We start from the raw sequence: 27670 nt of genomic DNA on the forward strand, positions 1-27670 counted from the left end.
ATATCAATTAATAATTACCTTAATTGAAAATAATCAATAAATTACAATATTAATACTCATATAGTATTTAATATGTTTCCTTTTAAATTCAAATTTTAAATTTTAAATTTCAAATCTAAAACTTCAAATTTAAATAAAATTTTGTTTAAACTTTTATATTTAATTTTTGTTTTATCAAACTCGAATAACATACGGGTCTAACACCTAATTATTATATTAAATTAAATATGCCATTTAAATTCTTGAATCCTTTACCTTTTAATTTACACTAAATGCCCTTAAACTCATTGATTTTCAAATCAAACCTTAACACTTTTTAAAACTTTACTAGATCTGTATTCGCACAAAGCAGCGGCCATAAATAGCTCTCTCATGAATTTTGTATTTTAAATTTGTCATTTTGCTCAAAATTAAATTTTCTTAATAATCTTTTTTAATTCAAGTCTTTAAATTTTTGAAAAGTATTAATGATTTGTGTATGCATAATTGATTTGTACAAAAAGTTTTTTTATCTTATACCTCATAAATTTCAATATATGATTAATATGTTATATATATATATATATATATATATATATATATATATATATATATATATATAATTGAGGACTTTAAGTGACTTATGTAACATCCCAAGACCATGTATACTCTATATACCCTTGTTCTTTTGGTAATTGTCAATTTTGGTCTTTATATGAGAAATGGGTGGTAAATGAATACGCGGGGCGTATGTGAGTGTACACTTAAAGTACTCATAAGCGTGTTTTTGATGCGGAAGCCAGCGTACTAGGCCCAGAGTGAAAACCCTAATTTAGTGTGTGCCCCTATATAAAGGACATGATGGCCTCATTTCTAGCCACCATTCCCAGACATCAAACCTCTCAAACCCTAATTTCTCATCCCTTGAGCTTGTGAGGCAATTTGTGAGTTATTAAGTGTTCTTTTGTTTCTTTGGTGTGAAGAATAAGCTTTGAAAAGGAAGGAGTGGGAGTCCAGGCATTGAATCTGAGCTTATCTACGGTTGGAGCTTCAGTTAGAGGTATAAAGCTCAAATCTTTCTCACTCTTTTGATTTGTGCATCATTTCAGTCCATTTTAGGGTTTTGGTCCCAAAGTTAAATGCTTTATGAGATATTGAGCTCCAGAGTTTATTATCAACTCCTTTGAGTGTTTTGAGTGGTGTAGAGTCATAAAAATCGAGACTTGGATGTTTAAATCAAACCATGCATGAGTTATAAGCATATTTGAGAATAGAGAGTGAGAGTTTTGAAGTTTGTTGCTTTATCAGCCATGCAAACGCATAAAGTCGCAGACTTTATGGAGTAAAAGTCTTTAGGACGTCCAGATCTGAAATTTTAGCTAAGGTCTTAACAGATTAAGACTAAACGAGTGAGAAGAACAAAACAGGGACACAGACGCTGAGCGTAATCCCAGTACGCGTAGCGTGGAACTACGAATCCCCGATGCATGCGTGGCAAAAGAGTACGCCCAACATAGAGGGCTTGTACATGCCACGTACGCACTACCGTTGACTTTGAGTTGACTTTTAGGGTTTGGTCAATTTGTGGACTATTAAGGTCATGGAAGGGTAAAATGGTCTTTTATTCTTTAGTGAGTTTGTAGAAGGATTACTCTAGCTTCTTTGAGAGTCATTATCAATTAGAAATAATTATCGTTTGTGTTAGGCGGAGGCTAGACCGATGATTTGAGTTCGAGGCTATCTGATTTCTTACGAGGTGAGTCTTCTCATTATACTTACCTGAGTGGTAATACTGAGCGGCCGAAGGTCCTTATCTGAGTTATTTAACTAGAGAGTCGTATGTGCTTATATTGAGTTATGTGATAATGTGCTTGTATGTCTTTGTGTTATTTGCTATGTTATTCTGTGTTTTTCTAAGATCGGACCAGAGGATCCAAACCGAGTTGTGAGACTGGAGGGTCTTCACTGAGATATAGGACTGGAGGGTCCAACCCGAGATGTAAGACTGGAGGGTCCTCACCGAGATACAGGATTGGAGGGTCCAACCCGAGCTGTGAGACCGGAGGGTCCTCACTGAGACACATAACCTGAGGATCCAAACCGAGTTATAGCCATGAGAGGCTTATTATTTGTGTACGTGGTATTTTGGAGAACTCACTAAGATTTATGCTTACCGTGTTGTGTGATATGTGTTTCAGGTACTTCTCAGGATCGCGGGAAGGCACCGACTTGATAGTACACACTGGAGCGGGATTATTTTTATGATTCTGGGATAGTGATTTTTACTTGTGGATTTATTGACATTTGAGACACTTGTGCTTTTTGAGAAAATGTAAAATGAGTTTAATGTGTTTTAAAAATGAAAATTTTGATTTGAGAATTTACTTTGTTACAAGTTGGTATCAGAGCCTTAGTTTGAGAGATTTGGGGGTACCTTCAGGTATGTCTGAACTTAAATTGAGGATTTGAGAAAAAAATTTCAAAACAAATGATTTTTTCTAAAATGACAAAGAGTTTTAAGAGAAAACGAGTTGGAGCAATGTGTACAATCAGCCAGAGCCCGAACGGTGATTTCTCAAAATACCCTTACTTATTTGTGCTATGAGATATTTATGAGATATTAGTGATGCATGCTAGAGAATAGGCTAAGTAATTCATACTTAGGGCTAGAGATTCCTGATTTGTGATGCCTTAGCATAGGGTGTCGTTGCTATCTGTTATGTGCTTTGAGTATGAGCTGAGTAAGAGTGTCTAGCAGGAATCACTTAGAGAGAGTTTTGAGTTGAGAAATAATCTAGGAAAGATACCTATATGAGTACATGAGAGATCAAATGAGAGAGTAGTCTGTTATTCGTTACACTTAGAGTACTTGTGAACTAGGATCCTAGGAGGAGGACTTGGGTGACTACAGGTTGGTGTGGAAGCTAGTATTGGGCCCGTACTACTGAAAGCACCAGATCTGTATGCAACCCAAGTAAGAATCCTTAGGATGCTAAGGAATAAGTAGGGACGGGTGATTGAGTGTGAGTATGCTCGAGTGAGTCTCTGATGATTTTTTGTGTTGTGTTTCAGAGACATCATGGTGGGTACACGCCATAACCCCGGGAGCAGTGGGACTAGTGATGAGGAGATCTACAGGATCATCCATGATGAGGTGGCCGCAGCCATTCAAGAGGTGATACCAGAGATGTTTGGGTTTATCAAGACCACCCTGATTGAGATGTTTGATGAGTGATACATTGTTGTTACTACGGCTATTATTGCTGCAGCCACTACAGCTATTGCTGCCGCTAGGCCATAGGGAGGTGACTCAGTGTTGTTCCGGGAGTTCAGCAACACGAAGACACCAGAGTTTGATGGGATACAGGATCTAATTGCTGCCATGAGATGGATCACTAACATTGAGGGGTGTTTTTATACATGTTCTTGTCCAAAGAATCTGAGAGACTGGTTCGCACTGAACCAGCTTCGCTTGGGAGCGAAGGACTGGTGGAGGTTTGTGACGACTGATTTTACTCCTACAGATCATGTTGTAGTGACTTCGGAGAGGTTCACCAAGTAATTTTGAGATGGGTACGTTCCCCAGGTGGAGAGGGAGCTTTTGGCACAGGAGTTTTTTTGTCTCTTAAGTAGAAGACAAAGTCGATGAATGAGATTACGAGGATGTTTCATAAGAGGGAAATGTTCTGCCGTGAGCACGTGCCCACTGAGCAGGAACGTGTGAGCCGGTACTTGAGCATTTTGAGGAGGGATATATGGGAGTTCATGGCGAACTTGTTTTATAGTAAATTGGATGAGTTGCAAACCAATGCCAAGAGGAGGGAGATTCAGTTGGAGATCTAAACCAGAGAGGAGGGGGAGCAACAGGGAAGAGACATGACACCGACACATTCGTAGCCGATGGCTAAGCGGGCTAAGTCCGCTGATTCGAGAGCTGGAGGCCAGAAGGGTCGCACTTGTAGCAAGTGCAGCAAGACCCACGATGGATCTTGTCAGGCAGGGATTTGCTACAAATGCGGCAAGGAGGGGCATATGGCAAGGGACTGCCCCCAAGGGATTTTCTGTTTGCTTCCACTGCAACCAGACAGGCCATCGGAAGGTCGAGTATCCCCAGCTTACTTAGGGATCAGCCCAGACTACCACTCCTGCCGCTTTGCGTGTTACTGATGAACGACCAGGGAAGGCCGAGCCTCCGAAGGCTCGTGGGAGAGCATTTCGGCTGATAGCAGAAGAGGTTCACGCCATGCATGATGTTGTTGTTGGTACGTATCTCCTTATCTATATATGTTGTTTTGAGATTTGTTTATACTTATATTGTGTTGTGTATAGGGACTTTTCTTGTGTGGTTTGTACCTGCTTTGGTGCTATTTGACTTGGGTACGCATCGATCTTTCGTGTCCTTAGCTTTTAGTCGCCACATCAGTATCCGACATGAGGAGTTGAGTTGACCCCTGAGAGTTTCTATATCCAACGAGCATGCGATTTCTTCTAGTGATGTATTTCGAGGGTGTGTATTGGAGATTTTTGGTGTTGGGTTCCTGATAGACTTGGTACCGATCGCGATAGGGGATGTCTGTGTCATAATGGGCATGGACTGGTTGAGCCGGTTTGGAGTTTTGATCTACTACGAGCGTCAGATGGTGAAAATATGAGACCCTAGTGGGGGAGTGCTTACGGTGTATGGCGAGGGAACCCGATCTGGATCATCTTTCTGCTCTGCCGCCAGAACAAGACAGAATCTATAGCAGGTTTGTATGGGCTTTTTGGCGTATGTGATGGATATGCGGGTTACTACAAAAATAATGAGTTATGTTGTTGAGGTTCCGATAGTGTGTGACAGTGTGAGTTTCCGGATGTTTTTCCCGAGGAGTTGTTGGGTGTGCCTCCCGAGAGGCAGGGGGAGTTCTGGATTGATTTAGTTTTGGGAGTGGCACCTATCGCCAAGGCACCTTATCGTCTTGCTCCACTAGAGATGCAGGAGTTATCCTCACAGTTCCGGAGCTGTTGGGGAAGGGTTTTATCAGACCGAGTAGCCCACCGTGAGGAGGGCCGATCCTTTTTGTCAAGAAAAAGGATGGTTCACACCGGATATGCATCGATTACCGAGAGTTGAACAAGCTGACGGTTAAAAACCGTTATCCATTACCGAGAATCGATGATTTATTTGATCAGTTGCAGGGGGAGTCTCGGTTTTCCAAGATCAATTTGAGATCTAGATATCATCAGATGAGAGTCTGCGAGGAGGATATCCAGAAGACGGCCTTTAGGAATCGTTATGGGCACTACGAGTTTGTGGTGATGCCTTTTGGGCTCACCAACACACCGGTGGTGTTCATGGACCTCATGAACCGGGTGTGCAGGCCTATGTTGGATCGATCGGTGGTCGTGTTTATCGACGATATCCTGATGTATTTGAGATCTAGAGAGAAGCACAAGGAGCATCTTAGAGAGATTCTCGGAGTTTTGAGGACAGAGAGGCTTTATGCCAAATTCTCTAAGTGTGATTTCTGGTTACAGGAGGTCCAGTTCCTGAGACACCTCGTTAATCAGAATGGGATATTGGTCGACCCGCCAAGATTGAGGCAGTTATGAGATGGGAGGTGCCGAGATCCCTGACCGAGATCAGGAGTTTTCTAGGATTGGTTGGCTGTTATCGGATATTTATCAGGGATTTCTCCAAAATTGACGTTCCTCTCACCAGATTGACCCGTAAGGGAGTTACATTTACTAGGGGGCCTGAGCAGTAGGCGTCATTTGAGACCCTTCACCAAATATTGTGTGAAGCCCTAATGTTAGCCCTACCCGAGGGAGTGGAGGACTTTGTGGTTTATTATGATGCTTCTATATTCGGGATGGGCACAGAGTTGATGTAGAGGGGGCACGTGATGGAATATGCATCGAGGCAGCTGAAGCCTCATGGGACGAGGTATCCCACCCATGACCTGGAGTTTGGGGCAATGGTGTTCGCCCTCAAGATCTAGCGCCACTACTTGTATGGGGCCCAGTGTACCATATAGATGGACCACAAGAGCCTGAAGTACCTCATTGATCAGCAAAACCTGAATATGAGGCAGAGGAGGTGGTTGGATGTAGTGAAGGACTATGACTGCAAGATCTTATATCATCCAGGTAAGGCTAATGTGGTAGTTGAGCCGTAGAGCAGCGAGTGCTCCGATCCGAGACGTGTGCATAAGAATGACTGTGAGTTTGTGACGAACAGTCGTGGGCTTATGACTATCTGAGGTAGGATTTGGGTACCTTATACGGGTGGAGCTCGGCATATATTGATGGATGAGGGACATATATTGAGGTTTTCGATCCACCTAGGGGCCACTAAGATGTATTTGGACCTGAAGAGAGACATGGCATGGGTAGATGAAAGGTGCTTGAACTATTGCCAGGTTAAGGCGGAGCACCAGCGACCACATAGCCCGTTACAACCTCTTGAGACTCCTCAGTGGAAGTGGGAACATATTTTGATGGATTTTATCACCAAGCTATCAAGGACTACGCGCGGGGTTGACGTGATATGGGTGATTGTGGACCAGCTGACGAAGAGCGCTCACTTCCTCGCCATCAGTGAGAGCTCTTCTACAGAGAGACTGACGAGATTTATGTGAGAGAGGTGGTAGCACAGCATGGAGTGTTGACCTCGATAGTGTCAGATCGAGATGTGCGCTTTACTTCCAGATTCTGGAAGAAGTTTCATGAGGAGTTTGGTACTCGATTGCATTTTAGTATCGCATACCACCCGCAGACAAACGGGCAGAGTGAGCGAATAATTCAGACGCTCGAGGATATGCTACGTGCATGTGTCATGGACTTCTAAGGAAGTTGGAACACCTACTTGCCCTTGGCTGATTTTTCTTACATCAATAGCCACAATTCCAGTATTGGCATGCCTCCCTTCAAGCTCTTATATGGGAGGAGGTATCAGACTCCCATTTGATGGGGAGAGGTAGGACGGTGAGTGATGGGTGGCATTGAGATAGTGCTGAAGACGACCGAGCAGATTCAACAGGTTAGACAGAGGTTACTGACGACCCAGAGTTGCCAGAAGAGTTACGAAGATCGGTGACGATCCGAGTTAGAGTTCCAGGTTAGAGATTTTGTCCTCCTGACGGTATCCCCATGGAAAAGGGTGATCCGATTTAGGAAGCGAGGAAAGTTGGGGCCCCGATACATTTGTCCTTTCAGAGTGATCTCCAAAATAGGTAAGGTAGGTTACCGGCTGGTGCTACTTGCAGAGATAAGTTAGATTCATAACACCTTCCATGTGTCTCAGCTGAGGAAGTGTGTAGCCGATGAGACAACGGTGGTACCATTAGAGGACATTCAGGTGGATGCGAGCCTGAATTATATTGAGAGGCCAATAGCGATCTTAGACCGAAAGGTGAAGGTTCTGAAGAACAAAGAGGTACCCTTGGTTCAGGTCCAGTGGCAACATCGGTAAGGGTCCGAGTGGACTTAGGAGCCGGAGTCCGAGATGCGTGAGCAATATCCAGAGTTATTTTCAGGAGCATGACTTCGAGGGCGAAGTCTGATCCTAGTTAGGGAGAATTGTAACATCCCAAGACCAGGTATACTCTATAAACCCTTTTTCTTTTGGTAATTGTCAAGGTTGGTCCTTATATGAGAAAAGGGTGGTAAATGAGTATGCGGGGAATACGTAAGTGTACGCTTAGCGTACTCATAAGTGTGTTTTTGATGCGGAAGCCACCTAGTACGCTGAGTGTACCAGAAGGTAAGTTGGGCGTACTAGGCCCAGAGTGAAAACCATAATTTGGGGTATGCCCCTATTTAAAGGACATGATGGCCTCATATCTGGCCACCATTCCCAGACATCAAACCTCTCAAACCCTAATTTCTCGTCCCTTAAGCTAGTAAGGCCATTTGTGAGTTATTGAGTGTTCGTGTGTTTCTTTGGTGTGAAGAAGAAGCTTTGAAGAGGAAGGAGTAGGAGTCCAAGCTTTGGATCTGAGCTTATCTATGGTTGGAGCTTCAGTTAGAGGTATAAAGCTCAAAGCTTTCTCACTCTTTTGAATTGTGCATCATTTTAGTCCATTTTAGGGTTTTGGTCCCAAATTTGGATGCTCTATGAGATATTGAGCTCCAGAGTTTATTATCAACTCCTTTGAGTGTTTTGAGTGGTGTAGAGTCATAAAAATCGAGACTTGAACGTTTGAATCAAACCATGCATGAGTTATGAGCATATTTGGGAATAGAGAGTGAGAGTTTTGAAGTTTGTGGCTTTATCAGCCATGCAAATGCATAAAGTTGCGGACTTTATGGAGTAAGAGTCTTTAGGACGTCCAGATATGAAATTTTAGCTAAGGTCTTAACGGATTAAGACTAAACGAGTGAGAAGAAAAAATTGGGATGTACGCTGATCGTAATCCCAGTACGCGCAGCATAGTACTAAGAATCCCTGATGCATGCGTGGCAAAGGAGTACGCCCAACTAGGGATGAGATTTAGAACCGGAAAACCGGACCGGAACCGGACCCGTTAGAACCGGAATATATAGAATCGGGTCTGGTTCCGGGTTTAAAAATTGGCTTTATCCAGGTTCCGGGTAATCCGGGTTTGGGTCCATTGGGTCCGGGTAAACCGGGTCTAAAATCCGGAACCGGTTTTTGGAACCGGAACCACTTTTAGGGCCGGAACCAGTTTTTGTGAAACGTTTACAAGATGCATATCTTATTCGTTTCAACTCCAATTAGCATACGGTTTTTTCCAACATGTAGTTTAGAGTTTGTACATGATTCTAAACTATAAATTTGTCATTTTTAGTTTTATATTCATTGACTTACAGTCCTCAAAAGTTGAGATATCAAAGCTGAAAATTTTAGTTTTTTAGTTTTTTTGTATTCGGTGAAAGTTTTAAAACATGCATATCTAATTCGTTTGAAGTCGGATTGACATGTGGTTTTTTTCCAAATTCTAGTTTACAGTTTGTACATGAGTTTAGACTATAATTTTGTCATTTTTGGTTTAACATTCAATGATTTACAATCCTCCGAAGTTGGGATATCAAAACTGAAAATTTTCAACTTTTCAGCTATTTGTTTTTGTACTTTGTATTATGTGAAAATATTAACACAAGTATATCTCATTCGTTTAAATTCGGATTGACATGCGGGTTTTTCCAGAGTGTATTTTAGAGTTTGTACATGATTTTAGACTCTAATTTTGTTAATTGTGGTTTCGTATTCAATAAGTTACAGCCCCCCAAAGTCGGGATATCAATATGAAAATTTTCAAAGTTCAACCCACTAAGTAGTAAGTAATTACCAAAAAATTCTGCTTTTTTCGGGTTTTCCGGGTCTAAACCCACTTTATCCGGTTCCAACCTACCCACTTTGATGTTTCCGGGTTTTCCGGTTCTAGACCCACTTTACCCGGAACCATACCCAGAACCGAACCGGAACCGATTCCTATATACCTGTCCGGTTTCCGGTTCTATAAAATCCCGTTAACCGGTTCCGGGTTTTCCAGGTCCGGGTCCATCCGGTCTGGGTTTGGACCCACTTTCATCCCTACGCCCAACGTAGAGGGTTTGGTCAATTTGTGGACTATTAAGGCAATGGAAGGGTAAAATGGTCTTTTATCCTTCAGTGAGTTTGTAGAAGGATTACTCTAGCTTCTTTGAGAGCCGTTATTAATTAGAAATAATTATCGTTTGTGTTAGGCGAAGGCTAGACCAGTGATTTGAGTTTGAGGCTATCTGATTTCTTACGAGGTGAGTCTTCTCACTATACTTACCTGAGTGGTAATACCGAGCGGCCGGAGGGCCTAATCTGAGTTATTTGACCAGAGAGTCCTATGTGCTTATATTGAGTTATATGATATTGTGCTTTTCTGTCTGTGTTATTTGCTATGTTATTTTGTGTTTTTCTTAGATCGGACCGGAGGGTCCAAACCGAGTTGTGAGACGGGAGGGTCTTCACTGAGATATAGGACTGGAGGGTCCAACCTGAGCTGTGAGACTGGAGGGTCCTCACCAAAATACAGGGCTGGAGGGTCCAACCCAAGCTGTGAGACCGGAGGGTCCTCACAGAGACACATGACCAGAGGGTCTACACCGAGTTATAGTTATGAGAGGCTAATTATTTGTGTATGTGGTATTTTGGGGAACTCATTAAGATTTATGTTTACCGTGTTGTGTGATATGTGTTTCAGGTACTTCTCAGGATCGCGGGAAGGCACCGGCTTGATAGTACACACTAGAGCGAGATTATTTTTATGATTCTGAGATAGTGATTTTTACTTGTGGATTTATTGACATTTGAGACACTTGTGGTTTTTGAAAAATGTAAAATGATTTTAATGTGTTTTAAAAATGAAAATTTTGGTTTGAAAATTTACGTTGTTACAACTTATCAATATAACACAGAGAACACATTCATATATTAATACAAAAAATTGTTTTATTTATAGAGATCTCAATAACTATAAATAATAAAACATAAACTTGATTTTATTAGTTATCAGATACTATAACTGTAAAAATTATTACAATTATTGTGTGTTGTAAACAAAGAAATGTAGGAATGCTCTTGAGCAACATAAATATTCCTGTCCAGCAGACCTTGATGATCTGTAGTAACACCAAAAGTGGCAAGATAGTTGGTATTGGATATGTTATTTGTAAATCAACATTCACATAATGATCACCTCCAATAAGAGCAATAGCAACAACTCTATGAGTTGAGATGTCTTGGGGATCAAGCCCTAATGGAAAACATGTTGACGGACTATCTTTGCTTAAAAATTGAACTATTACACCATATTTGTTAACAATGAGAAAACCAGTGAGTGGCATAATCAACCAATGATATTTTGGCGCGAAACGTGATCTATTGAAATTCAGTGGGTGATTTATGGTGTTTAAATCGTAATAAAAAAAATATGTGTGTACCTAACCGAGTACGCTAACAACTCATTATGTATATTTAAACAAATTTGATGCCAATTATCTTTAATGTAACCAAGACACACAGCTATTATACAAAATCCATAATTTCCATCTCCCCTCGCATTTTGTATGGGTGTGACATATGGATGAAATTCAATTGGAATTTCATTCATAAGTGGATATGATTATAGATTATTTGCTCTTGGTTGAAGTATGTGTTATGAATCAATTGTTACTGATTAAAGGTTGTGTTGAACATTAAAGGTTCTTGGAACGAGTACGTGTTGTGCCTATCCGATTCATGGTTTAGATCATACAAATTAGACCCCATATAATCAGGTGTATAAGTAGAAATGCTACGTTTAAAAGGATATTGAGTTGGTGGCGCTTGAGTTGGTTGATCTTAAGTTGGCGGGTCTCGGTTTAAATCAATATGAGTTTTCTTAAAATTGTTGAGAGTGTGATTAAGTTTATTAACTTCCTTGCTACACTTAACTTAACATGCCTTATTTTTTTATGAGAGTCATTTCTCTATCAGTCATGATAAGTCATGATAAGACGCAATAACATACATCATTCCATTACCGATTTCGTTGGTGACATCTCTTTTTAACAATTAATTTGCAAAATAATATTCTTGGTATAATTAATAAAAAAAATGGTCATCTTAAGTATTAAAATAATATTCGAAACATCTTTTGTTAAAAAGATGAAGGTGTAAATTTAAAAAAATATAATAAAATAAAAAAAAAATAAAAAAAATGTAAATAAAAATTAGACAAATACATGACTATTTGATTCAACACACATTCGTATGAAAATAACATATTCGATGATAAGCTCTTTTAAAAGGTGTAATATATTATTATTATATATCAATCCAAACTGTTAAGGATTTAACAGTTTTGGTCCTCTGATTATGGATGGGATTGATGGGATTGCAGCTGTGTCGGCTTTTTTTAGGGGTATTTTTTTTTTCCGTTTTGTAGGTCCACCGTATATCCATTTCTTTCTTCGAAACTGTGTATTCCACCACCGCCAAGCTTCTGACACAACAGATACTTGGCTTCTTTTCTATTTTTTTTTCTTTCTCTTCTTCGTCTCCTTTCTTACTCACCCTCAATTGTACCTCTTCCCACCGCCATTGTTTCGTAGAGCTTCCACCGTTTCATTTTCCTTCTGCATCCCTTCAATGCGATTCTTACCCTTTTCGTTTTAATTCTGTAAATCATCCGTCGATGTGCTCCACCGCCTGGCTACATAACCAATTGTTTTGGGCCAACCCGCTATTATATGCCCATTTTTTTCTGTATCTAACCTAATCGGAAGGACTTCCAAGTTCCATCGTTTCTATTCTTCCCTCTCCCTACTGTAGAAAATCGACCGACACTTCTATCTCACATACCAAACCCCTCTGCCTCTAAACTCCTCTCATACTCGAATTCCCTCTCATACTCGAATTCCCCTACGTTTGTAGAGAACGGTGATTTCAGGGAAACGATCAGACCCTACTGTTCTCACTTATGCTTCTCCTCGACCGCCATCGAAGGACCAGTGCACCACCACTCTTTCTTTGCCCTCACACCGCATCGACAGCAATACAAACGTACGAAGGCGCTGATTCATATGTCTAATTGTGATCTTTTAGGGTTTATCCACGTCGTTTCAGATAAAATATCCTCAACAGAGAAACGACTTTAAGGTGATTTACTGATTTCATATTCGAAGGTACATATGGTTCTGTTCGTAAGCTTTCACAAACATATGAACATAACCACATGTGCCTTCTCGCTTTTACCTTTTCAGCTGGATTTCTTGATTTCCAAAGATGTTATATTCCAGCGACGGACTGTCGGTCGTCTTGATGGATATAAATTTTGAACGATAGTTGACTATTTTACCTTTTGTAAGTGGTTTTAATGTTTGGTTTTATGATGTCTTAGGACATAAAAGAACTTGATTTCTACTTGAAGTAGCTGCAGAACAGGGCAGAAGAGAGCTTAAACAATCTTAGTTTATGATCAAGTCTTCTTTTATATCTCATTTAATTTAATTTGACCTGAATTTTGTTTGACTTAATGAATTTTGAATGGATCATGTTAGTTCTATCTCCATGGATCCGTGATTTTGATACCAATAATCCAATTTTAATGTTATATTTTATTTCACTAATTTTTGTTGATAAAACTCAGCTCTTAAATGAGTAAAGCCTAAATGGAAAGCATTATGTAAAAAAGGAGACCAGATGGATTAGAATTAGGACAGGAGTAGCTGCAACAACTAAAATGATCACTATGGCTCTATGTTGCACGAATTATAAAAATGTCAACTTTATTATCAATATTCAACACCTACAAATTTTGAAAAAGGTATTCATACTTTTATTATCAACTCTCCTATCTTTTAATATTTCTTATTAAAGTATTGATATTAAACTTCTCCATATTTTCCTATAATATTTGACTGTTGGCACCAGGATGGTGATGTGGGTCCCATGCCTGGTACAACCAACATTGAAAACCTGAACCAGAACAAGGATTTGGCTGGCCTTTAATGGATCAGAGAGGCTATTGGTGTTTGTGCTGGTATATGCCCCTTCAACTTCCCAACAATGATTCCTTTGTGGGTATGATTATGATTCTCATTTCCCAATTTACCCTTACTCTGTTTCACCATGAATAAACAAAAAGAAGAACAAGTTATCTTCATTCTTGATTTTTGATTAATAAACAGTTTTTCTTAATTGTTCTAGATTTGCAGGCAGGAAGTTTGTAACAAATTTCTTTTATTTTTTTTTAATAGTGATTTCCAATAACAGTTGCAGTAAGACAGACTAATTTCTGCTTGAGTTCATTGATTTTATATGTACTTTTGAGAAATCTGATTACATGTTATATAATTTAATAGCTTTTGACCATTTTACAATTTTGTAGTTATATAATTTAAAGCAATGTATTTTATAAAAATTAGCTTTTATGCCTTTTTAAAATGACAAACATATTTGTGATGTGCAGGTTTGAAAGAATTTGAAGGGGGTGAGAGAGAATGACTGAATGACCTATTGCTCAGATGACACAAAATTACGATCGATGCAATCAAACAACCCAAAAAGGTATCTGTTTTAAACTTTTTTTTCTGAAGAACACGAGGGATGCTTCACTTTTATATTTTTAGTGTTTTGTGAAGGGTTTCATTGACATGTTTGAATTCGTTTATACGCTAGAGCTTAATATTGTGTTTAATTTGGTGTTAAAAGCTTACTAGCATTCTCTTTTTCAAAGTTTTAATGTAGTTGACAAACATATAAAGGACGTGATGTTTATATTAATAACATTCAATTCTTACAGTTTTAGTACAATATTGCCCTAAACATTGTTTTTTTTATTAATAAAACTCATTTTTTATAGTTTTAGGACGATATTAAAAACATAATTTTTTGCATTTTTTTAGACCATATTGTCCCTGCACGCTTTTTATATCGATAAAACCAATTTTTTCAAATTCAATACCACATTGAATGGAATTTTTCTGCACTGATTCATCTGATGGCACACTCACATACGGTGGCTACTCTGATCACATGGTTGCTGATGAGCACTTTGTGTTGCATTGGGCAGACAATTTGCCACTTGATTCCGGTGCTCCATTGCTATGTGTTTTGATCACAAACAAGTAATATGATATGTGTTTCAGATTCAATTTTGTTATTTGGTTCTTTTTTAATTTACAAATGTTAGATTCTATTATTTGGTTCTTTCTTTAGCTTATTTATGTTTGGTTTTTTTTCAGGGGGGTAAATGGGAGCAGTAGATAACAAGGAAATAAATCTTTGCTTGTGTGATCATCGGAATACACACCATGAACCATTATGTTTAGGTAAATTCCTTGACCCAATGATGTTTTTATTTCATAAAAGATTAAAATTTTCTGAATTTTTAGTTTTCTAATTCATCTTTTGATATGACAACATAATAAGCAAACACAATTAGAAGCAATGACGAGTGATATGACAATACTACAAGCAAACACAACTAGAGGCAATGACGAGTGAAAAAGTTGCAGCAGAATTCCAATTATAGAAGAAGATGAAAAATATATCAAATATATGCAAAAGCTGAAACCGTTTGCACTTTCTCTCTCTACTCGCTCTCTCTAACTGACGCAGTGTTCTCGGAGTGATTTCGTCGGTGTTTCTTCATCGGTGAGCTGTTAATCTCATTGCTGGAGTATCTTCTCATCTATTTCCGTAGTCTCAATGGGAGCATCATCCAAACCGGATCGATTGAAAGATGTGAAGGTGAAACCTCCGGACAAAAGTGTTGTGGTCCGGTATAGTAGATCGGATGTCGATGTGAATGAAATGGTACCTCCTGGTGTTATTGAGAAGACTTATGCAGCTCTTTACAGAGCTCGACGTAAACCAACTGTGACGGGAGTTGTTGCTACTGGGATTGGGAAGGCTGGATGGAAGATGGAGGGTAAAGCTTTCAGAGTTAAGAATCGGGCAAGGAAAGCTATGGATCGTGCATCTCCAATGGATGCGGAAGGGTATATTGAGGAATTTGAGACTGAAGATGAAACGGAGTGGGAATCAGGGAGTGAAGGGATATGGGAATCTGACTTGAGTAGTCAACTAATAGCCAATAAGGAGTATCAAAATAAGGAGGATATGAAGGCTGAAGGTAATAAGAATTTAGCTGGGGGAAAGCAATCTATCTGTCCTGTGATTCAGATGAAGATTCAGATACCTTCAGGTAACACAGCTCTATTGACTAAAAATTGGGAGAATCCTTTAATTGGGGGAGATTTGTTAGGCCCTAATTCTGAAATGAATGCAATTACTAATCAAATGAAGATTGTTAATCCTTCGATTGTGGTTAGTGAGGTTACTGGATCAGGCCCTGCGAGTAATGTTGAGTGTACTGCTGATACTACTTTTAAGGGCAAGGAGGATAAAACTCAGAAGGATAATACTAATTGTAGCAATGTTTTTGAGGAATTCGATCCGAAGGTGGGATTTACTTTTCTTAATGATCTTAAGAAGCAAATGGAGATGGATAAAAATTTGAAGACTAATGAAGCTGAGGTGAATAATAATGGAGATAACACACTTGAACCTAGTGTTTACTGGGATGAGAATGAGAATTTGATAAATATGAAGGAGGTTATTAGTGAATCTGAAAATGAGATGGCTGATAGAGATGTTAGTGGTCCACAGGTGAAGGGATTGAATTCTGTGGGAACTGTTATTAATAGTATTAATAGGGATCCCTCTTTACTAGGGCCTGCTGGGAAAGGAAGGGGGAAACCTGAAGATGATAATAATAGGAAAGGGAAAATTGAAATGTCTTATGCTGGAGCTTTGAGGGGCACTATGCATAAAGGGAAGTTAGAAGTGAAGTATATTCCTTCTGGTGATGGGAGAGAGGAAGGACCAGCTGTTATTCCTATTGAAAATCTGAAAGTAGCAAGTTTACCTTATGCTAATACCTTGTATGGGTATTTGATTAATAAGAAAGTTGCTTTTCCTGCTATTCAAAAAGAAGTTAAAAGGTTATGGAAGAATATAGGGCTTGAGGATATGTTTATGAACAGTAATGGGTTCATCTTCTTTAAATTTTCCAGTGAACAGGGAATGCAAGCAATGTTAGATGGAAGCCCTTGGCTAATATTCAACAATATTCCTTTATTCTTACAAAGGTGGAGACCTGGTCTATCCCTTTCTAAAGCTAGACATGATAAAGTACCAGTATGGGCTAAAATATATGACCTTCCTTTGGAGGTGTGGAGTGGGGAAAATCTTTGCATTATAGCTAGTAAATTGGGAATTCCTTTGGTTTTTGATTCTTTTACTGAGGAGATGTGTCTTCAGCATAAAGGTAGGAATGCCTATGCTAGAATATTGGTTGACATGTCTGCTGATAAGGAGTGGAAAAGGAAGATTGGAGTTACTACATGGGATTTTGTGAAGAATTGTGCTGTTAATCAGGAGTTTTTGGTTGAGTATGCTTGGTATCCTTCAAGATGTAATCACTGTGTTTGGGCATACTGATAAGGTATGTATGGCAGTGATTAATGAAGAAAATAAGATTAAAGAGGGAAATGATTCTGGGAATACTCAAAGATCTAAAGGTAAAGGAGTGATGGATAGTGAAGGATTTTTTTGAAGTTGTCAAAAAAAAAGGTAACATTGGTGCTTCTTCATCTAAGTCTTTTGGAGGTGCTGGGAATATTGGGGCTAGACAGCAGCAAAACTACTAGGGCAATTATGGGAATAATTATAAAAGATCTAGTAATAAAGGAAATGGAGGTAATAAGGGGGGAGTAGGGAAAGGGCGGAATGGGAAATGGGGGAATACTAGTGTAAGCCATTGGAATTGGGATAAGAACCAAGCGTTTGAAGCTTCTACTGCAAAAGGAAAACATGATGGTGGTGAGGTTCAGGATAAGGAAAAGATTACTGTTGAATTAACATCTGAAGGGGTTAATAAAGTTAAAAATGTCAATAGATTTGAGGTCTTAGGATCAATGGTGGATGATATTGTGGAAAGTATGGAAGAAGATGTTATGAACATTAATCAGGGGGTTTCTGATGTGATTGATATTAATGCTGGTGATGGAAATCCTCCTGATATTGGGAAGGATATAAAGGGATCAGAATTGAAGATGAATGCAAACTTGGACCAAAGGAATGCCAATAAAGATGAGAAAATTGATAAAGGGGCTGGATCAAAGGCAGATTTGGGGGATGTTGTCAAAATCATGAAAATTATCCAATGATGAATTTTGGAGCCTGGAATATAAGAGGTCTAAATAAAGTGGTTAAGCAGAAGGAGGTGCTTGAGGTTATTAAAAATAATAATTTGGATATGTGTGGTATTTTGGAATCACATGTGTCTGTTTGGAAGCTGAAGAAAATTTGTGACAAAATATTCAAGAGATGGGATTGGGTTTCTAATTGTAATTCTTGTGTTGGGGGTACTAGAATTATAGTTGGATGGAATGTTAATAAGTTTGACCTTATGGTGCTTGGTCAATCTAATCAGGTCCTGCACTGTATGGTGAGACATTTGGATTCCAATGAAGAGTTTTATGTTTCATTCATTTATGCTGCTTCTAGTTATTTGGAAAGGAGGTTCCTGTGGAGCAGTACTCTTGTGAAACATAAAATTGTGGTGGATAATAAGTCCTGGGTGATGCTTGGTGATTTTAATGTTGCTCTTAAGCCTTCGGAATATTCTGAAAGTACTTCCAGAAGTCCGGAAGGGGTTGATGACTTTATTGAGTGTATCAATGCTATTGAGGTGGAGGATATTAAAGGTACAGGGCTTCAATTTACTTGGATAAAATCTCCTTCTGTGGAATGTGGGTTACTCAAGAAACTTGATCGTATCATGGTCAATTTTAAGTTTTTGGAGAAGTTTTCGTTGGCTCATGCTATATTCAAACCGTATAAGATTTCTGATCATAGCCCAATAATCTTATCTATTCCTTGTTGTATACCTAAGCGGTCTCATTCGTTTAAATTTGTTAATTTCATTGCTGATTATGATGAATTCCTTCCTATAGTTGACGAGGTATGGAGATTAAAGGTTGCTGGAGGATTCATCTTTAATGTTACGCAAAAGCTCAAGCTTTTAAAGAAACCCTGTCGAAGGCTTTTCTGTAATTCTTATATTTCAGGAAAGAAGTTGCAATTATTAAGAGACAAATTAGATAATTTGCAAGTTGATATTGATAATAATCCGCATAATTTGTCTCTGAGGCGTGAGCATGCCAAGTTGTTAATGGACTATAATATGGCTTGTGAGAATGAGGAGAAGTTTCTATCGCAAAGGGCTAAAGTTAAATGGTTGAAAGAGGGTGATAGAAATACAAGTTTTTTTCATAAAATTGTCAAGAGCCATGTAAATAAAAATCGAATTTCAGTGATTATGGATGAAGAGGGTAGATGGGTAAGTGGGAAAAATATGACTGAAAGATTTGTTGGTCATTATAAAGCGTTTCTTGGTTCGAATTGTAGTATAGAGGATCGAATTTTGGATAATGAATTATTTGTTAATAAAATTGATCCATGTTTTGCCATTGAAATGATAAGAGTTGTGTCGGATGATGAGATAATGAGAGCTATGTTTGAAATTGAAGATAATCGAGCTCCGGGTCCTGATGGGTTTTCATCTAAGTTCTTTAAAGCTTCTTGGAAAGTGGTGGGTCCTGATGTTTGCAGGGCTGTCAGGGAGGTGTTATGGGTTGGGAAGATTCCGAAGTGTGTTAATGCTACCAGAATTATACTTGTCCCTAAGGTTGAGTTCCCTCGGAAAGTTACTGATTTTAGACCAATTGCTTGTTGTAATACCTTGTACAAATGCATTAGCAAGGTTATTGTCAATCGGATTCGAAATTGCTTAGGGATGATAGTTGATCTTAATCAATCGGCTTTCATTCCTGGGAGATCTATTTTGGACAACATTCTTCTTGTTCAAGATTTGATGGCGAGATACAATAGGAAGGATGGCCCTCCTAAGTGTGCCCTAAAAATAGATATCCAAAAAGCTTATGACACTATTGATTGGAAATTCCTTAAGCAAGCTTTGATTGGGTTTGGATTCCATCCAGTTATGGTCCAGTGGATAATGATGTGTGTTACTTCAACTTTATTTACTGTGAATATTAATGGAGAGGACAATGGGTTTTTTGAAGGGAAGAGAGGCTTGAGACAGGGTGATCCCTTATCTCCCTATCTGTTTACTCTTATCATGGAAATATTTAATCTTTTGCTGAAAAAGAATATTGAAAATAGCCCTAATTTCAAATTCCATAGTAGATGAAAATATCAGAAAATCACTCACTTATGTTTTGCAGATGACTTGTTGATGTTTTGTCATGGTGATAGTGGTTCTGCTAGAGTGATTAAGAATTCGTTGGATTGTTTCAAGGATCTTTCTGGATTGAGTGCCGGTATGAATAAGATCCTGATTTTTTTCAGCTGTGTTGATCCTGCTGTGAGGTGTACTATTAATAGTATACTTCCTTTTGATGTCGGGAAGTTTCCGTTCAAGTACCTGGGTGTGCCGTTAACAGTTAAAAAATTGTTTAGAAGGGATTGTAAAGTTTTGGTTGATAAAGTTAGAATGTGCATCCTAAGTTGGAAGCACAAGTGTTTGTCTTATGTCGGAAGACTTCAACTTATTGGTTTTGTTTTATCAGCTTTGCATGTTTATTGGGCATCGGTTTTTAAGCTTCCTGTTGCCACTATTTCTGAGATTGAGAAGATTTGTAGGGGTTATTTGTGGAGTGGTGGTGATCTTGTGAAGGGTAAAGCCAAAGTTAAGTGGAAAATGGTGTGTAGTCCAAAAGAGAATGGGGTTTAGGATTGAAAGACCTTAGAAGATGGAATGATGTGCTGTTATCCAAACATGTGTGGAATATTGTTAATAATAAGAAGTCTTTGTAGGTGAAGTGGGTCTATAAGTTTTACTTAAAAGAAAGGAGTTTTTGGGATATTCAAGTTAAAAAGAATTTCTGTTGGACTTGGAAAATGATTTTAATTGCTAGGAACATTGTTCGTCCCCATATTGTTTCTTGTATTGGATCCGGTGAGAACACTTCCTTATGGCATGACTGGTGGCACCCGATTGGGATTTTGAGTATGTTAATCTCGAGGAGTGAGTGGATTAGGGCGGGTTTCAATGATATGTCAAAAGTGAAGGATATTTTTGTGAATGGCCAATTGTGTTGGCTGACTGATTGGCTAGAAAATTACCCTGGTTTGATGGATTGGCCTTTGTTTGTTAATAATGAAGGAACTGAAGATAAGATAATTTGGAGAGATAATAATGGAAAGTGTAAAAGATTTTCTTGCAAGCAGGTGTGGTCGGATGTCAATTTTTTTGGGCCAAAGGTTCCTTGGTTTCACACAATTTGGTTTAGTAATAACATTCCAAGGAATGCGTTTATCCTTTGGATGGCAATTTTGGGTAAATTAAAGACTCAGGATAGGCTGCTAAGCTGGGAAATTAAAGGTAATCTGTTTTGCCCTTTATGTTTGAAGATTAATGATTCCCGTGATCATTTATTTTTTAAGTGTGATTTCTCTAAGCTTATTTGGGAGTATTTCTCTAATAAGGTTGACATCAGGGTGAGTTATGGTAATTGGAAGGAGTTTATTTATAAGTTTTGTGAGCAGGTGAAAGGCAAATCTATTGGGGTTTTTATAAAGAAACTGGTTTTGGCAGGTTGTGTGTCGCATATTTGGCATGAAAGAAATATGAGATTTTTTAGAAATAATTTTAGATCCCCATTCTCTGTTACTTGTTGTATTGAGAAATAAATTCAATCGAGGTTATTGGGGTTGAAGTATGAATCAAAAGTTATTAAGGAGAAAGTGTGGAGATGTTGGGGTATAGATAGAAATAATAATGTTGATAATGGGAATAAGGATAATGAAGTCTAGAAACATGGTGGGGCTAGTTGATTGGGTGAAAGTTAGGAAGAATGGGAATTGGTTGTGTTGGGTGATATGGTTGCATGTTTGGAGTAACATAAAAGAGTTTTCCTGTGTTAATACTAGAATTGACGGTTTATGTTACTGGTTTGGGAGGTTGCTCCTGAATTTAGTAACTTGTACCTGTGGGAATTATTATTTGGATATGATCTTTGTTGAGAATATTCAAGTAATGATTCCTGGACATGTGATTGATGTCGTGTCCAGTATGCAACTGTTTGTGAATCTTGACTGGTTCTTTTGATGGATTATTCCCTTTTGGTTTAGTGTGTTGTACAGGTTTCTGTTGCTGACTGTGCAAACCTGTGAAGGGTTGTCGATTCGTGTGGAAAGTATGATGGATTATGGGAGGAGGAGCAAGTCTTGGATTGTGTTGCTGAGAAGTAAAAGATGGATGTCTGATTGCTGGAAGCATTGGAATAGCAGCTGGAGTGTGATTTTATGGTTGCTCTTTATTCATAGGGATGGAGAGTTTTGTAGTTATAATTTTGTTAAATTTGGTGTTTTTGGTAGTTTAACTGTTTTGTATTGGTTGTTGGGTTGGGTCCTAGGATTAGTCTATTGGACAGTGGGTTTTTTTAAGGGCCTTTCCCCTTGCATTAACTTTTTTGGTATGATGTGGGTTTGGTGGTGCAAGGGGTTGAAGTTACCTTTTTTTCGCACATCAAATAAGTCTTTGGACTAATTTTAGGACTTGTAAGGGTTTTTGGGGTAAAGTTGGGAGTTTTATGAGGATTAAGAAATGGTTTGGTAGTTGGTTATGGATTGGTTGGTCTCATTAGGGTGTGTTTGTATTTTTGTTTTTTTTTTTATGTATTCTTTTATTTTTATTAATAAAGTTTGCTGAGCTTTGGTTCTTTAAAAAAAAAAAAGAGAAGAAGATGAAAAGTATCCAAGAAGCTCATGTTCATTATTATTTTTATTATTAACTATTTACTTTACTTCCAATTGTTGTGTTTAGGGAGGATTTATTTACTGATTATTGATTAGAGTGAGAGAACAGGTGGAAGTAGAAAAGAGCAGATTCATTCTGCATGCATCATCAACTTGGGATGGAGACATTGACATGAAAGCCCTCAAGTAAGCTGATATTTTTTTATTTTGTTTTTTTATAATTATATATAATAAGATTATTAAATAATTTATTATTGATTTCAGGCCTCTACCCTTTCATCACCGTCATTTACTTGGGGCAAGCAAACAGGTAAGTGTAACTTACCTTCTTAAGACTTCATTCATATACAACAAAAAAAACAAATGTTGTTTTTTTCACTTTTCATATGGCTTTCTCTTATTGGGCGCTTTATATGAATTATATATGGGTGTGAATACGAAAATAAATGTAGTTGCAGAAGACTGCAAAGATTTTAGATATAGGAGATTCTGAGATTCCATTATTAGATGAACACATGGCTGAATTTATGGCTAATACCCTCTTTTACACCTCCTTTCTACATCTCACAAGTCACAACTACACAACACAAAAGTGCAGGTGACCCTTTACTCCTATTTATAAGAAGCATTATAATTGTCATTATATTGTGCATAAATATATAAACATAACTCATGTGTTTACTAAATGCTTTAATGTAGTGGCTGAATTTTGTGGAAATATTACTCCTATTTATAAGAAGCATTATAATTGTCATTATATTATGCATAAATATATAAACATAACTCATGTGTTTACTAAATGCTTTAATGTAGTGGCTGAATTTTGTGGAAATATGGAGTTATGTAGGCTGACAAAGCACGTGGTGTTTTTAGACCCTTACAAAATTTCAGAATTTAACCATTGGACTTTACCTTATCTTGATTATGTCTAAGTACTTTTTTACTCTCTTGATGTTGTGTTATGTTTCCCATTTAGGCATTTACATATGTTGTATGAACTATGATATTGAATTTGTGCAGGTTCTGTGAAAAAACACAAGCACCATTAATACATGTTGATCTCCATATGGGTTCGGTCATGGTTACCCATGAGTCAAGTCAAGTCATTAACCCATAATTTGCATTCTATGGGCCAATGGAGTCTGACATTGTTGCTTTTATTGGAAATCTATTTTTAGCTTATTTTGCAAAAGATGGACATGTGGATCAAGGGAATGACTAAAAAGTATGTAGTTTTCATTTGATTTGTAATTATGCTTTTAAAAGATTTTTGGTTTTAAAGTGGTAAATATTGTGAATACCGACATATAAAAAATGGATAATGGATACAATAGTAGATAGTTGGAATCTTTTTTTATAAAAAGTTTACTTCTTTTTAGGACATACACAAAGAGGGACCTGGTGAGGCATACCCTCTGGAAATTTGTAATGATTTGGGGTTTTGGTAGCTTATGAAACAAAGATTTGTTCCATGAATCCCTTGGATTTGCTTCTGCCAAAATGATGATGTAATGTAATGTTTGCATTGTTTGACTGTTTGTGAAATGTGTAAATTACCCTTTAATTGTAGGCGAATTGTTGGGGTGGCTCATATGGAGGATTTTGAGTCGATTAGTGATCTTGAGAAAAGATTAGATTGTTACCGAAAATAGCAACGTATCGTCCATGATATCATTGTATTTTCATTTGTTCGAACCTAACACAAACTGCTAATGATTGCAACATCTATTTGTACTTTACTTTGTTTTTAAGCATCGTACCTTCAGAAGCAACCAATTATAGCGTCCTATTTTCATGACCCACCAAAAAAAAATCCGACCCGTGCATCGCACGGGCTTCTTCACTAGTTATTATTATTATTATTATTATTATTATTATTATTATTATGTGAGGGCCTTAAATGAAAATATTGGATAGATTGATCGGACATTATTATAAGTACGGATTATGTACATAAGGTATTAGTGTATTAAAAAAATTAATATTAATAAACGACAATGAACGTAGTATTAGTGTATTAAAAAAATTAATATTAATAAACGACAATGAACGCAAAAAAAAAAAGAAAAAAAAAAAAAAAAAACGAAAAAAAAAATTTTAAAATCAAAAAACAAAGATTTCGCAGAGATGTAGAGCATCCACAGAGTCTTTAATGGATATGCAGAGGGTGCTCTGCAGATCCTGAGTTCATTATTTTTAGACTAAACTGCAAATTTGGTCAATGTGGTTAGCAAAAATATGTGGATGGAGTCCAAAAAGTTTTCAACTTGCACCACTTATCCAAAATAAGAAACTTTTTGTGGTTTTAGTCCCTCAAAAAGTTGAAAGGACTATTTTGTCCTTTTAATTTTTTTTTCTAATTTTTTGTATTTGTTTTAACACCCTTTTAATTTAAAAAATAATAGAAAAAACAAGAATTGGCCCACCCCACCCTCACCCACTGTACCGATATCCCCTCTCTCTCATCATCTTCTTCCTTACTGCTCCATTTTACACCCTTCTCATGATTTTTTAACCAAATTATACTAGTTACAGAGAGGCTTAAAAACACCAAAAACATAGAAGCTCAAACACAACAGAAATAGATAAGCTCAAACACACATACACACATAATGTTAGAACTTCATCAATGGAGTGTTTGAAGGATTAAAGAGAGGGAATCTAACCTAGAAATACAAATTCCATGAACATTTAGAACGGAGAAAACGAAACATCAAGGGTGATTACAAATGAAAGAGAATCTGTAACAAAACAATGATGGAGGAGATGTTTCCCGACGGTACCCATCTTCCTCGAGTGACAGCCAACATTATTCATAGGAGGAAACGTTCCTATAGTTTGACAGTGTTGGTGTATGCTTGGTTGATGGGTTTTTTCAATTTGAAGTCTGATGACAAGAACTTAGTAAGGAATTGGTATAATTGATCCCGTCTTGCACTTAAAGTGAAGAAGACAAAAATGGAGGTAAGGTGTGATACCTTGTCTCCCTCTTACCAAAAATAAGTGTATATGTATGTCAATATGTCTATCTGCTGAACTCATCGCCCCTTCTTTGTGGGTTTACATTAAAATCTTTTTTTCTTGGATTCAGGGGGTTTTAATCACTAGGTTTGTAAACCCAGTTCAAGAGGTGATTACAATGATCCAAGGGAAAGGTTGGAAATGCAGGAAAAAGAAATTTGCTGTAAAGGGTGCGAATAGGATGTTCTTTGATTTTCTTAGTTCAGGTTTTTTTTTCTAGGGCTTGATTTTGGATTTTGTTCTTCGTTTTGGGGATATCTGGAGAAGACGAAGTCTAGAAGGAGTTATGTGTGTGTCTATGTGTGTGTGTGTGAGGGAGAGGGAGAACGAGGGATACGGTGAAGAGAGAGTGGTGTGGGCCAATTCTTGTTTTTTTTTATTTTTAAATTAAAAGGGTGTTAAAAAATACAAAAAATTAGAAAAAGAAATTAAAAGGGCAAAATAGTCCTTTCAACTTTTTGAGGGACTAAAACCACACAAAGTTTCTGATTTTGGACCAGTGGTGCAAGTTGAAAACTTTTTGGACTCCATCCACATATTTTTGCTAACCATAGGGACCAAATTTGCAGTTTAGTCTTATTTTTAACCTTTTTTTGTCAAATTTTTTACATAATCACATAAGGTATTAGTGTATTTAAAAAAAAAAATATTAATAAATGAAAATAAACGCAAAAAAACAAAACAAACGAAAAAAAAATTAAAAAAATTAATAAACAAAGATTCCGCAGAGCTGTAGAGGATCTACAGAGCCTTTAATGGATCCGCAGAGGGTGCTCTGCAGATCCTTTGGACATTTCATTATTTTTAACCTTTTTTTGTCAAATTTTTTACATAATAATCACATAAGATATTAGTATATTTAAAAAAAATTAAAAATTAATATTAATAAATGAAAATGAACGCAAAAAAAAAACAAAAAAACAAAAAAAAATTAAAAAATTAAAAAATTAAAAAACCCACATTCCGCAGAGCTGTAGAGGGATCCGCAGAGCTGTAGAGAGATCCGTAGAGGGTGCTCTGCGGATCCTTTGTTCATTTTCCGAAATACTTTTTTTCTTGGTTATTTTCTTTAAACCAACTATCTTTGTTGGTTATATTCCGAATTTTCTCAATCCTTTTTATATTTTTCTATGTTGTACATTGAATAATTAACATTTGCATAGTTGTCAACATGTTTGGTGACGTGGCTTTGAAAAAAACAATGATGTGTCAATCCTGGTACTAAAATCAACTGATAAATTGCAAAAATCTATCAATCATGGTACTAAAACCACTCTATGATTTATGATGCCAAATATGCTGAACTAATAAACCTAGGATATATATATATATATATATATATATATATATATATATATATATATATATATATATATATATATATATATATATATATATAATCATATCAATTAACTAGTATATATATGAAATAGAAAAATGAAAATATGCAGGAGTTGAAATGCAAAATCTGATAACAAACAGTGTATTCAAAGTGTGGAACTCGACCAAATAATAAAATGATATTACAAAGGCATTCTAATTAGGAAAATAAAAGTAATACTCGAAAGAAGAATTGATTATCAAATGTAAATTTGATGTATAATTGATCATAAAATAAGTAAAAATGTTTATAGAAATAGATATAGGCAAATACTATATTTTGAATGTTAAGAAGGTAAATATGATATTTATATTTTATGCCGGATAATATGATATTTTGATGATATATGAATTTTCACTCTAAATATATTGACTACTTTTATATAGGAAGCAATATATATATATATATATATATATATATATATATATATATATATATATATATATATATATATATATATATATATATATATATATATATATATATATATATATATATATATGAAAAATAAATATGTGGCTGTCATGTATGTAATATTAGGTATAAAACCATCAAAATTGACTTCATTTTGATTAAAAAAATCATATATTTTTTATCATTGTTAGCTTCTTATGATTGATTTTCAGCTCATATTATTTTTGATTTTATAATTTATCCCGAACATCTATGTATTTCGAATGTGTTGATTATATTAGACCTCTAATAGGTTTCATAACTTTCTTTGACACCTACCATATATATACTTGCATGGTTCTTTTTGATGTGTTATGAGAAAAAGTTTATTGGGTTTTTATTGAACAATTTCAATTTTTCACTATAGTTTTCTATATTAAATTTGGATATGAAGACTTATAGGTAGTTGATAATGAAATCTTGTACATGGATTGTGGTGTAAAATCAAATATTTAAAACTTCATAAAAATATGTACAAAACCTATCATCTAGTCTTATAGAGGATACAGGAAAGATGGTAA

At 36.8% G+C, this 27670-nt stretch overlaps 2 protein-coding genes across 6 annotated transcripts in view; one reads left to right on the top strand and one right to left on the bottom strand.

Moving 5' to 3' along the window:
- LOC111892715 (cytochrome P450 CYP72A219) overlaps positions 1-27670 on the bottom strand; it is a 38709-nt gene that overhangs the window by 4482 nt on the left and 6557 nt on the right. The window lies entirely within an intron of this gene.
- Positions 11914-16961, top strand: LOC111892713 (uncharacterized). Of its 5 annotated transcripts, XM_052767074.1 has the most exons (7): positions 11915-12598; positions 12703-13265; positions 13373-13522; positions 13911-14008; positions 14514-14568; positions 14686-14772; positions 14873-16961. In XM_052767074.1, exon 7 carries the CDS (start codon positions 15152-15154, stop codon positions 16946-16948), a length of 1797 nt encoding a protein of 598 aa, XP_052623034.1. In that variant the 5' UTR covers positions 11915-12598; positions 12703-13265; positions 13373-13522; positions 13911-14008; positions 14514-14568; positions 14686-14772; positions 14873-15151; the 3' UTR covers positions 16949-16961. The 5 variants fall into 5 exon arrangements, with proteins under 5 accessions (XP_023744532.2, XP_052623035.1, XP_052623034.1 ...); XM_042896873.2 differs by lacking the exon at positions 14514-14568 and having other exon boundaries at positions 11916-12598; XM_023888764.3 differs by lacking the exon at positions 14514-14568 and having other exon boundaries at positions 11914-13265.

The sequence above is a fragment of the Lactuca sativa genome, chromosome 8 (genome assembly GCF_002870075.4).
Source record: "Lactuca sativa cultivar Salinas chromosome 8, Lsat_Salinas_v11, whole genome shotgun sequence".
In the NCBI taxonomy this organism is placed as follows: domain Eukaryota; kingdom Viridiplantae; phylum Streptophyta; class Magnoliopsida; order Asterales; family Asteraceae; genus Lactuca; species Lactuca sativa.

Coding starts and splice junctions, on each gene's coding strand:
- LOC111892713 (XM_023888764.3), top strand. CDS start 15,152: ATGGGAGCATCATCCAAACCGGATCGATTGAAAGATGTGAAGGTGAAA.